Source organism: Octopus sinensis, linkage group LG18 (assembly GCF_006345805.1).
Source record: "Octopus sinensis linkage group LG18, ASM634580v1, whole genome shotgun sequence".
Classification (NCBI taxonomy): domain Eukaryota; kingdom Metazoa; phylum Mollusca; class Cephalopoda; order Octopoda; family Octopodidae; genus Octopus; species Octopus sinensis.
The window spans coordinates 25525543-25539274 of record NC_043014.1 but is presented as its reverse complement, the minus strand read 5'-3'; the positions used below and the strand labels follow the sequence as shown (position 1 = coordinate 25539274).

Here is a 13732-nt window from a genome sequence, read left to right as displayed (position 1 = left end):
TAACATTGTAACTCTCAGTGGCCCACTAAAATTTATAAACTTAATGTTATGTAAGGCTGCTCTTAACAATCATAATTTTTCCAGTATTTTTACTGTGCCCCTTTAAATTAGTGTGACCATCTTTCTTATATTATAATACTCAGTGCATCCATCTTTATTTATTCCTTCACTCAACATGTCACACCTTCCAGACTCTCAGCCTACACACTTTTCCCAATATTTCTTTACCAGAATTCCATTCTTATTTATGATTTCCAAAGCATTAACAGAAACATAACTACATACATTAAGACAGTGAGTCCTTCACCTCATTCCATTTCCAATATAATTTCCCTCATCATTCGAATGTGACTGATGCCAGTACTGCCTGACTGGGGCCCATGCTGGTGATACATAAAAAGCACCATTCGATTGTGGTCATTGGCACGTAAAAAGCACCCGCTACACTCTCGGAGTGGTTTGTATTAGGAAGGGCATCCAGGTGTAGCCTCCCAGCTTGCCAGTCCTCAATCAAACCCATGCTAGCTTGGAAAGCAGACATTAAATAACGATGATCATAATTATGAAAATTAACAGAAGTAGGCTTACATTCAGAGGATGAATTAATCTCAGATACTATAGGTATGAAAAATAGTTAATTTGGTGTTAACATACTTATTGTGATGAGCATCAGAAAGCTTCATAGTGAAAAATTATGAAAACATTCATGACTCAATGCCTTATTTTTCTCTATTTATTTTCTTTATGTTTAATTAAAATGAGATTTCTTTTAAGTTGAATGTGCTTTCTACTATGTATCACATAGCTTTAAAATTCACTTTTTCCTTTTTTACACAACAAATAGGTACACGCGTGGCTGTGTGGTAAGAAATTGCTTCCCTACCACATGGTTCCAGGTTCAGTTCCACTGTATGGCACCTTGGGCAAGTGTCTTCTACTATAGCCTCAGGCCAACCAAAGCCTTGTAAGTGGATTTGGTTGACAGAAACTGAAAGAAGCCCCATGTGTGTGTGTGTATATATATATATATATATATATTGGAGACCTCAGACTACAGGAGGTGGAGAAGTTTACCTATCTTGGCACTACCGTCACCTACAACTTATCCCTTGATGCCGAGCTCAATATATGCATTGGCAAGGCAGCTGCTGTGATGGCCCAACTCTCCAAATGGGCATGGGACAACAATAAACTAACGAGACCACAAAAATGAAAATTTACCAGGCATGGGTACTTAGCACTCTACTGTATGGAAGTGAGACTTGGATGCCATATACACGCCAAGAGCGTTGCCTAAATATCTTTCACCTGCGCTGCCTCCGGGAAAATCCTTGGCATCAAATGGCAGAATCATGTCCTCAAGCAAGCAGGAATACCAAGCACGTTTGCACTCCTCACACAAAGACATATGAGATGGCTTGAACGTGTTAGCCGTATGGAAGATGGCAGAATCCCCAAGGACATACTCTCCGGAGAGCTTGCTAGGGGCACTAGGTCTGTGGGAAGACCGTTCTTACGATACAAGGATGTTTTCAAAAGGGATATGAAGGCCTGTGACATCTATATTAGCAACTGGGAAACAGTTGCCAGCAACCGTGGAGATTGGCAACGTACTGCAAAAGAGGGAACACAAAGGAGTGACAGAGAAGAAATGGAAAGACAAGAAAAGACGTCAACAAGAAACTATGACATTACAACCAGCCAGGCAAAGTCTTTGCTACATTTGCGGCACCTGCCAGAGGGAGTGTTTGTCCAGGATAGGACTACACAGCCACAGTAGATCTATTAGGACATAAAATGTAAAAGCCAGACTAGATTATTTTCTGCACAACTCCATTGTCTCCCAAGGCAAAAAGGATGCCAACAACAATACATCTGTATCATTGTCTGTCTCTCCATCTTTGCTTGACAACCGGTGTTAGTGTGTTTATGTCCCCGTAACTTTGTGGTTCAAAAGAGACCAATAGAATGCTAGGCTTAAAGAAATAAGTCCTGGGGTCAATTTGTTCTAATAAAACCCTTCAAGATGGTGTTTCAGCATTGCCACAATCAAAAGACTGAAACAAGTAAAAGAATAAAAGAACTAAGGCAGAGGAAAGACAATGCTTATTATCCTTTTGAGGGTCTCCAAGACTGATTGACGGAAGTTTATTCTCAGACTGGAAAGCTGGCCTGTTTGTAACAAAGTGTACTACACTAAAAGTATGCATGGGGCGAGGTAGTGGTGTTAATTTGACCTCTTGTTGGGCTAAGGAGCCCTATACTATGTTTGTTATACAATGAAAAATTTGCAACCTCCTAATTCAGTAATCCAGAAAAGTCCTTCTCACAACCTTGTGTCTGTGTTGAATACATATTTTTTTATAATTGACATTGTAATCTATGATTTAATGCCTTTACCTTAATCCTTTTCATCACTTCCATTGTATCTCCCTTATCAGAGTTCTTATTGAACATTCATTCTTCTCTAGGACTGCATTTCTAGAAATACCTTTCTGTATTTTCCATTTAGTTACACAATTGAAAATTGAAATTGAACATAACTGCACGAACTTTACCCTGTTATTGCTTACTCACCCTAGTTATTGAGGGGCTTTGAAAAGATTCCAAACATTGCTTTTCTACCTCAGACTTTTTTGTTTTAAAGAACTCATTTGTAAGATTTAAGTTTTGAGGGTTTTTACTTCCTAATTCAATATAAAAGTATCGCCTTATTAAGCTAAACCAGCTAATGAAATAAAGAATAATTATCAAGTATTTCAGAGAAAAAGTTACTTGTAATATAATATTTGCATCATTGCTTGGAAGATATTTGTCTTATAATTGACAGAACAATAACTGGGAGTGGGATGCTGACCTTAGAGCTTATTGTATTGATTTGAATTCCAGTTGTCCCAGCAGATGCCTGAATGAGAATTTGTTGACTCTGTCCAAAATTTGTGATCATGCACCTATAAATTTTCAGTAACACCATATAGTGTGGCCCTTAATTAGAACTAGGTTCCTAGTTAATTGAGTCTATGATTTAGTTTTGATAAGCAGTTGAAAACCAGTAATTTGATTCCACTTATATTGCCCATACAGCAGTTCCCATCTTGTGCGTTGCAGAAAAGTTCTGAAAGAGCTATGAAAACAAAACTCTTTTACTTTTGAAATATTTGATAAAATGTTCATGAACATGTTCAGTAAGCCATTGGTAGGTAATAAGGACCACAATGCAACATTTACTGAAATCAAAGTCTCAGGTATATATCCACAAGAAAAATATTAAGTGTTGGTGTATTAAATTTCTGGAAAATATTTTTTTTTATTTAAAAAAAAAAAGTCACATATAATTATTATCAAAATGGGTTGCTATAGTGTGAGGGTGAGAACTATTGTTGTGAAGTAAGCATAAGCATCCCTAAACTCACTATAAAAAGCAGCCAAACATCTTTCAAACAAGACTCTTCAGTTAAAAAAGAAAAAGGGAACATATTGGATAATGTCAGGGGTATGATACCTACATATAAGTATATATTTTTTTGTAACTTGCATTGTTTTGGCAATGAAAAAATTATTCAGTATATATATGACAGACTTTTCAGTTTCTATCATCTTCAAATTGACTCACAAAGATTTGGTGAGCCTGGTGGATATAGTAAAAGACATTTACCCAAGGTGCCACTGTGGAACTGAACCCAAGACAATGTGATTGGGAAACAAGCTTCTTAACCACATAGCAACACACACACACATATAATGTTCTACCCCTCTCACCTGCCAATTGCTAATTAATGTAGCGTACCTTTACCCACTCTATCATTAGTGACTTCTATTGATGTACTTTTAGTAATCTAATTATTCAGTTACCAACTCTGATTCTAGCTGTGATCATCCATATTTTCTCCCTCCTCCCCAACATGTATTTATGATTACATTATCTAATGCAACTTTACTTTTTTAATTTGGTTGGGTATTGTTTGAGGATGATTTAGTACTGCTTTTTATGAAAGGTTGAAGGTCCCTTTTCGAGAATGTCTCTCATGGATTTGTATTTATTTACTACTAGCATTAAAGACCTGTCGTTGCTGGGTCATAGTGCTAGTGCATGTATATATGTGTACATATTACATGTACATCTAAATATATACATCTACACATAAAATGCAAAATACAAAGTTATATCTTGATATCGCTAGTGATAACAATACTCAAAATATATAACAGACTGGAATTGTTAGCCCGTCTCTTGTAATTTCGATGAATTGTATCTTGTCCTCCATTTTGTATAGAAGTGTGGCTACAATCCAGCCTACCTCTACTTCTTGGGGGGGGGGAGAGGCATTAAAATTTTTTTCCGGGATGTCCTACGTCCCAGATATAAAGGTGAAAATAAAATATTTCCACTTTGCAAGTTCAAGTCGAGTACTCCCTTGCACGCTCCGTTGACTCGAACCTTGCTTCTATTGTGGCGAATTTACCGCCTCTGATTAGATATCTTTCATAGTCACACCAAGACACTTTTCAAAGGTGCTTTCCTCCATGTGTTCAAATCTTCTTTTTTCTCTACATTGTATACTTTATAGACAATAGTCTTTTCTTTAATTTAATTTTTTATTATCCATTTCTGCACGCTAATTTTATTTTTAATTTATTCCCATTCATGTGAAACCACTTATTCAAGTTCAAATCATTGATGCAATTTTATACCAATTGCTATCTTTACTTTTGTTATGTTACGATTATATTATACTTTAGTTTGATTTTAATTATTACTTACTACATATAATTCAATTGTTATTATTATTTTTATTGTTAAAGTGAAAGCATCTGACATAAAATAGTGAAACATTTTTGTTTCACTTTTAACACGTAATACTGAAATAGTGAAGATATGATATTGCTATGGGCTCGCTCTAGGCAAGAAGTTGAACTCCCCGGACCCTAAGTAAGGCATGTGTAAAATTTGAATGAAATTGGTTGTGTAGTTCTCAAGTTTTAGGGAAACACACAGACAGACACACATCCTCAGTTTTATATATATAAAGATTTCTATCAAATGCTTTTTATTCCCATTTGTGATAGTTTGATATTATTTAAATCCTTGCTCATGTGAATCAGTTTTTTAAAAATAAATTCCTGAAGAATTAATTGTTGTGTGTGAGAGAGAGGGGAGAGATGAATAGATTGCTAATCTGTACAGGTGTGATACTTATGCTAAGCGTCAGTACTTGAAGTCGAATAGAGTGACGTCCCTTGTCTAATTATTACACAGAAATCGCCTGAACACTATTTGAACTCTTGACAATTGCTACAATCCAGTACATGAACTTTGTAGTTTGTCTAACTCTGATTTTTCACTAATTGTTTTCGATTTTTTTTTTCATATAGATGGTCCAGAGCTAAACATAGACGTTTAAAGCTTGGCAGTCAGGAAAATAACCATTTAAAGGCATACAAATTGAAGTTATCCCCTGAAATTGAAGAGGTAAATAAGACTGATTTCATGTCTGTTGCTGCTGAACATGCAGATAATTGAATAAGTATGATTTGATCTTAAATATATTGGCTAATATACATAGGAGAGACAGCTACAGTTTCTAGGTAAAGAGATGCCATAGCTTGATTGGTTGGTTGATTAGTCAGCTAAAAAAAAATAATTGTAGAAGAATGTATATCAGAAGCTGGAGTTGATAGATGAGACCTAAAAAATGTTGGATCTCATAAATGAAACACAGTCTAAAGCTGCATGGAGATATGCTGTTTTAAAACATCCATCCAAATATCTTTATATATAAAACTGTAGTTGTGTGTGTCTGTCTACTCCGATTTAGATTCCTAACTACTCCCACATTTTGCGGTGCAGTTTAACCAAAAGCGGGTATCTTATAGTCGTGATTCATATTGAGCCCTTCTGGGTATTAGCGCGTGTCTACGATTAAAAAAAAAAATTTACCATCATTTTTAATCCATTTTTCACTGTTTTATATAAGGGAAGTAACTCTCTAAAAATGCTTATATAGTTATTTCCCTTACAAACCCGAGCAATGCCGGGCGATACTGCTAGTTATCTATATGAAAGAAACACTATTGAATTGTATGCCAATGTATTGCAACATATGTAAAAGAGATAGTATTAAGCTGTATTTATTTACTATTAAGTATTAAGGTGATATGTTCTATTAACAGACTTAAACAAACATCTGTGTAAAAGTGACAGCATTAAGCTGTATGGTGATGTTTTTCAACAGACCCATAGTAACATTAAAAAGATAGTATGAAAGAGATGCAGCATTAAGCTGTATGGAGATATGTTGTATTAACAGATTTAAACAAACATTATCTGTATAAAAGAAACAGCATTAAGCTATATATATTGTACAACAAAGCCATACAAACATAATGAAAGACAGTATCATATTGTATGGAGATATGTTGTATTTGCAGACCTAAATAAACATTATTATGAAAGACACTGAATAGTAATATACCACACAAACATCTGTATAAAAGAGACACAGCATTGAACTGTAAGAAGAACTCTGTACATTCAGATCATTCAAACTGGGAATCAGTTCACCAGTCTAAGAGAGCTTACAAAGATCATGGGTACTGTCCCTCATCCTCTGTATAACTGCCTAGAAAAACAAGCAAGCAGAAAGAAGTTTGAAGCTTTTAAATATTTTTATGTTAGTTGACAAGGATGAATGAGGGGAGTTTATTATAATGTAAGTTGAATTATTTGTTTCTTTTGCATAAAGGGTGAAGAACTTTGGTACAATGTAGATGGAGAAGCTTTTGAAGCACGGCCAATTGAGATTAGCATTATTAAGAAGCAACTGCAGATGTTTCATCCTCCTGAGTCGGTTATCTCATATATATAGACCTGTTGCAAATATTTTGGATAATGAACATTTTTGCTGGTATTTTTCTTCATTGTGATGGCAGATAAACCATAGCAAGAAGAGATGATAGAAAGAAATCTATTTAAATTATCATGGCATCTAGAAGTCTGGTGCAATCTGTTGTATGCATGTAAAAATACATCATTTTTATCATGAACTCACAATTCTCTCTAACTAGAAGATAAATTTGACTTGTTATATATATGATATGTTGTTTGTTTTTTTGTTTTAAATGCTCCTGCATTTAAATGATTGATTGAAACTATATACATGCATGCATGCTTGCACTCATTTATTTATACTCAAACACAGATATTCGTACAATTCAAAAATATTTATTACAACTATCTCTACAACATTCAAATATAACATTCACGCATATATATATGGAAGTGAGGCTAATTTGACCAGTCACCAATCTCACACGTATAAATATTCTTTCACCACACTCAAGGAAGACAGTGCACTACACTGATATTTTCAAGTTCATATGCAGCAGGGTAGTTACAGCAGTTGTATTTATAGTAATAGGCCAATGGTCAGACCAACACAACACTAATTCTGGCTAGAAGTTTCAGTCCTAATTTTGACAGATCTTATCTGTATCATAAATTGGGTTGTTAGGACAAATTTGTGTGAATTCATGTCAGAAATAGAGTTGAAGAGGAAAATGAAAGATTACCTAGATGAACCAAAATATAAACAAATCAAACACAAATCAGTATCTGAAGTAGATAGGCTAAGTCCACACACGCAATACACACACACACAGAGTTTTTTAATCTTAATTCATTAGAGATTTTTAAAAAGAAAACAGTTGGATTTTTGTTTGGTTCTTTTTTTTTGCTGGTTTTTTTTACATATTTATTACAACAGCAGGGGGGAGTGTGAGGGATGTACCTGGTCATCACACCAAGCACTGCAGAGTGACTTAGCAATTACACAAGGATCCCAAGTGAAAACCAAAATCTGAAGATTTACAACATAACAGCCGGACAGTTTAACTTTCTGCACAACAGTACAATGTAGTGAACATCTATCTGTCAAGACGAGAATGAGGGGGGAAAAACATTTTAAGAAATAGTGAAGTTCCTTGGTTTACCATTCATCTCTCTGATCTCAAATTTTTCTTTTTGTTTTATGATGTTTTTTCTTTAAATTTTTGTCTTAATCAGTCATGATCATTTAACCTATTCAAATTAATAGTTCAGTTTCAATTTTCTGGAAACTTCTCAATGTATAATAACGAGCACACCCTGACAGTAGTATTATCACAAGTGTAATGGACAAATCTACTCAGATTACACCTACAAATCACAGGTATGATTGGTGAAACACAAGATTTTATTGTGAGGTTCATGTCATGTGTTTTAGGCACCCGGTATCCATCAAATTATTTCTCTACACAAAGCCATCTTCACAGAATGCCAATTACTGTATTCTCTTTCTTCATCATTACAGTGAGCCTCAGATTGTGAATTTGTGGAACACCATCTAATCAGAACCCTTTTAAATTTTTCTTTGTTTAAAAAAAAATAATAATTACAAAATATAACTTGGTGCAACTACAGCACACCTAAAACAGACATGAAAAGTGAGAAATGCATGACCAGTACCCATGTTTGTTGTGGTTTTACTTGGTCTACACATAATTGCAACACAATAGAAAAAAATGGTCATAATAGCAGAACATGTTGAAATGACTTCCATTCTCTGCTGAGCTTCATGTTGATCAGGCCAATTCACTAGTTATCCATAACCATAGGGAAGGTCACAGTCATATGATCCAGGACTACGGCTTTTTTCAACATAATCTGTAGGGAGAGTTGTTACAGTTGGTTTGATATACATATTGCCTTTACATGTGAATGTGCACAACTCTGAGCCTTTACGTTTGGTGTCTCTCATTGTAGCAGGAATATGGACAGTATGTGGTACCAATGAGGGGGCAGTGGTGATTGCAGGGGACGGTGGTGGCTGGTGTGCAGTGACAGTGTTGGCATCTCTGTCTGGGAGGTAAAGTTTGATATCCATGTCACATTCAAACAGGTTTGGTTTGCTGATCTCAACAGCTGTTCCATCTTTGTGTCGAACTGCTGCCTGGCTGTTTGATACCAACTGATCAACTACTGCTAATTCTGCGCTCATAGCCCTCTCCAGCTGAACTGGAGGTGGTGCTGCTGTGGCATTTGTGAATACACTGGGTTCACAAGTACGTAGACTCACTAAACATGCCCTACTTGTTTTAGGAAGTGTACTACTATCAAACATAGAGTTGCCAGTGATAATTGTGTCGCCACAATGATAGGTGGCACTTACAACTGTAGCAGTTGGGTCACCTGGCTTTGAGTTGGTCGGTAAATCAGCAGTAATAGCACCAGGTTCAGATGTTGAAATGTAAGTGTGCACAACAGAGGAATCGGAGGCAGGAGCACACAGAACTTTGCATGTTTTCTCTCCATGGTTTGATGCCTGTTCTGAAATTTGCAGATCAACTTGCAGAGGTTTGTAACTTTGATCAATGCTTTGGCCTTCAACAGTAGCATTATCACAAACTCCAGAAGGTGGATCACTGCAGCAGCGTAGGGTAGTAGAGAGCTCCAGTTTTTTATCAGTGTCTGTATCAATCTGTGGTGAGTATCCATTTCTTCCATTTGTCACAGCTGTTGCATTGTTTGCTGCATCACATGCATCTAAGTGTTGTTCATTTTTACAACAAGTAGCTAAATCTGCAGCTAACTCCATGCTTGTATCTGTATCAGTTGACTGAATCTTTTCCCTTAGTGCACCAGCTGCAATAGTTTTAAACAAATCACTATCATCTTTGAAGCAGGACGGCGTTAGTACATCGCAAACTGCAGCATGAGATGCCGTCGTCTTGACACCATTAGGATCTTGCAACTCTTCCCAGAATTTATCTACTTCTGGGAACACAAGTGCTCGTTGCCGCGTGTGAAATTTGAGATGCTGGCATAAGTTTCTATGTCTGGTGAATGTTTTGTCACAGAATCTGCACCTATAAGGTTCCTCACCTGTGTGTTCTTTGAGATGTTCCATCAGTCGCGTTGCTTTAGAAAAACATTTATTGCAATATTCGCATTCATATGGGTTATCTCGATGTAATTGCATATGTTCATCAAGGAGGCTTTGCAGAGGAAATGGTTTGTCACAGAAGTCACATTTGCAGAAATTTTCACGCGTATGTACCTGAATGTGACGGGTTAACAGTGAAGACTGGGGGAATCTTTTGTCACAAAAATCACATTTATAAGGCCTTTCGCCTGTGTGTACACGCTGATGAATCTCAAGTGAGTTAGATTGTGAGAACCTTTTGTCACAGAACTTACATGCATATGGCTTTTCGCCAGTGTGAGTGCGAGTGTGTTTGACAAGTTGTGATGACTGCACAAAGTCTTTTGAGCAAAACTTACATTTGTAGTTCTTCTCGCCCTTATGGATTTTTATGTGCCTTCGCAATGAACTTGATTGCGCAAACCGTTGCTGACATAAATGACACTGGTGCGGCTGCTCACCCGTGTGGATCTTCAGGTGCACACTGAGGCTGCCCACTTGGACGAAACGCTTGTCACACAGATGACATTTGTAAGGCTTCTCTCCAGTGTGGGTTCGCTGGTGCACATGGAGGCTGCCCGATTGTGAAAAGCCGCGTTGACACACCCCACAAAGGTAAGGTTTCTCACCTGTGTGAGTGCGGAGGTGCGTTGTCAGATTACAAGACTTGGGAAACTCCTTCGCACAAAACTGGCACTTGAACGACTTGGTGTTGCCAGAGTTGGATGTTGGTACATTACCACTGCTAATTTGCTCACTAACTGCAAGGGCATTCACTGCTAGTCGTGCTGCACTCGTCATGATTATTTTAAATGCAGTTAGAGATCTGTTAGTTCAGCTAGTGAATACAATATTTAGCAGTAGTGCACCAATCCACTACACTTCGCTCTGCAAAACTGCTGCTATTCACCTGTTAACAGGTGTGTTTTATGATAAGCAAACTTGCAGGATCCATGGTGTTGTAAGTTAAGATAAAGTTAGAGTGAATAGTTTTAGTTGGACCTCGATCTGCACAACATCTTACTTCAAGGAGTTGACCATCACATATGGCAAACAGTTCTCTTCCTGGTGACATAATGCTTCCATTAAGATCAGGAATCATCTACAACAATAAAAATGAGGTTTAAGACAAAGTTATTTAAATAAAGAAGACTAAGACTAAATTGTGTTTTTTTAATATACATAATTTAAGCATTAATCAAAGGAACGATGTCTTAATTCAATAATACACACATCTGATAAACAAGTGAAAATAAGTTATAAATATTTTTGAACTTTTTTAAATAATATTTCCTATTGTAAGAAAGAATTGTATAGTTCTACAAATCGAGGCTTTTGGAGAAATTCTCAGAACAGGGGTTTTCCATATTAATGAAGTGAAGCAGTAATCTAAATTTCAGTTTAGAGTACAATACAATATCTATGGTGGGATAAGAACTTTATTAGACTAACTCCAAAGGTAACACCATCCAGCTCTCTATCATGTCAAACAGCAACATGATTTTCAATTCCTGGCTATTGCTATTCCTTTTCACTCAGAATAAATACCCAAATATCACAAAATCTTATTTCCTAACTTTACAGTTCAGGGATGGTGGTCGTTAACTCAATTTGTAACTAATCCAAATACTATTCAGATATAGTATATGAAGGATGATATCATCCAGTGTATTTTTTCATGACTTTCATCCCCACAACTGTCAGCCAAGTATTATTTGTTATTTAGCTGAGGCTCAGCACTGATTCATCCAACCCATGATCCAGTGTCTTTATATACATAGGCCTACACTGTCCAATGTGCGCTTACTTTTTTAAAACCATTTGTTTGTTTTACGTCCATTTTTCCATATTAGCAGGAGTTAGATAAATATATATTACAGAAACGTTCTTTTAACAGTTAAATGTCTTTCAGATCACTAACCCTAACCTGTTTCTCAAGTAAATTTATTTCACTTATCTTGGAAAGGGGAAAGGAAAGGAAAGTTAAGACCATTGGGCAAATGGGCTGTGTACAGTTTCTAAAAATTCATTCATAAAGCATTAGTCAGCCCTGGGCTATATTAGCTACAGAAGATACTGGTGGGATAGAACCTGAAACCATGTGGTTGTACTTTTCAACCACACTAATTTGGCTGCCATTTCTAGCAGATCAAGTGACTGCTTAGAAGCTCAATCATTGATTCAATAAATTACAAGTTGCACACTAAGTCAAAACCACTAAACCATTTCCATTCCTATTATAGAAAAGAGCTTATACCTAAATCAGAGGAATTACTATTATGTCCCAATATTAAAAAAGCTTTTTGAAAGAAGTCTGCATTTCACATAATAAGATACATTTTTATGGATGACATAATAAGATACATTTTTGTTCATTAGTGACAATTTACAATTTATATTTCTAACTTTACTACTTATAATTACATTTTCTCAATAAATATAATTAGATTTTCCTTTTAATTTAAAATAGATTTTTTTAAAGTGACCATATTAATTTGCAATAACTCAATTAATTAGGAAGAGAGTTAGTGTAAATGAGATACAGTTCAGATTTGTGCCAGGCAGGAGCATGACTGATGTTATATTCCTGTGTATGCAACTTCAGGAGAAATATCTAGCCAAAAATAAACCCTTGTACCTGGCTTTTGTCGACATGGAGAGAGCCTTTGACAGAGTTCCCCCGTGCTCTTATCTGGTGGTCAATGCGAAAGCTACAGGGATGCTGTCTGTAAGGTGAAGATTAGCAATGAGTATAGCAATAAATTCAGGGTACAAGTAAGGGTTCACCAAGGATCAGTCCCTCAGCCCCTGCTTGTTCATCGTAGTCCTCCAAGCAATAACAGGAGAATTTAAGACAAGCTGCCCCTGGGAGTTTCCCTATGCTGATGACCGTGTTCTTATAGCAAAATCACTACCAGCAAGGTCTAGACTCAAGGGACCTTAGAGTTAATCTAGCAAAAATCAAAGTCTTAGTAAATGGGAGAGCAGACAAATCACAAATCCCTTCACATAGATGGTCCTACATAGGTAGTAACTCGATAAGATGTGCCCGGTGTAAGCTATGGGCACATAAGAGGTGCAGCAATATCGGAGGAAGGTTAACAGGGAAAATAATTTGTATGTAGAAGGTGCACAGGTACAATTACCACCAAAATGTACAGAAAATAGACTCCATCAAATGCCAGCAGGGAAAACTAGAAGTAGTTGATAGCTTCCATTACCCAAGTCACCAAGGCAGTAGTGGAGGTGGATGCTCTGAGAGCATAGCTGCTAGAATAAGAATAGGCTGGGCAAAGTTCAGAGAGCTCCTATCGCTGTTGGTAATAAAGGGCCTCTCCTTCAATGAAAGGCAGATTGTATGATGCCTGTGTGCGAGGCTGTGACCACCAAGGACATGCAAAGGCTTGAAAGAAATGAAGCTAGTATGCTTCACTGGATGTGCAATGTCAGTGTGCATGCACAACAGTGAAAGCATCTTGAGAGAAAAGTTGGGCATAAGAGGCATCAGATGTGATATATATGGATGAGGACAGGTGTGTGTGAAGAAGTGCCAGTCTCTAATGGTGGAAGGAACCTGTGGAAGAGGTGGACTCAGGAAGACATGGGACAAGGTGGTGAAGCATGATCTTTGAACAGAGGCAATGACAAGTGACTGAGACCTTTGGTGATATGCCATGGTTGAGAAGACCCGTCAAGCCAAGTGAAATCAGTTGTGGCCGATGCCAGTGTTGCATAACTGGCACTTGTGCCAGGGGCACACAAAAAGTACCCTC

General features: G+C 36.8%; 1 protein-coding gene across 1 annotated transcript in view; it reads left to right on the top strand.

The window, feature by feature from the left end:
• Positions 1 to 7094, top strand: part of LOC115221812 (acylglycerol kinase, mitochondrial) — a 118908-nt gene extending 111814 nt beyond the window's left edge. Inside the window, exons 11-12 of the mRNA XM_029792045.2 lie at positions 5374 to 5470; positions 6744 to 7094. Of these exons, the coding sequence (XP_029647905.1) occupies positions 5374 to 5470; positions 6744 to 6866 (220 nt within the window). The 3' untranslated portion in view covers positions 6867 to 7094. The remainder of the gene's footprint in view (positions 1 to 5373; positions 5471 to 6743) is intronic.
• The last annotated feature ends 6638 nt before the right edge of the window (positions 7095 to 13732 follow it).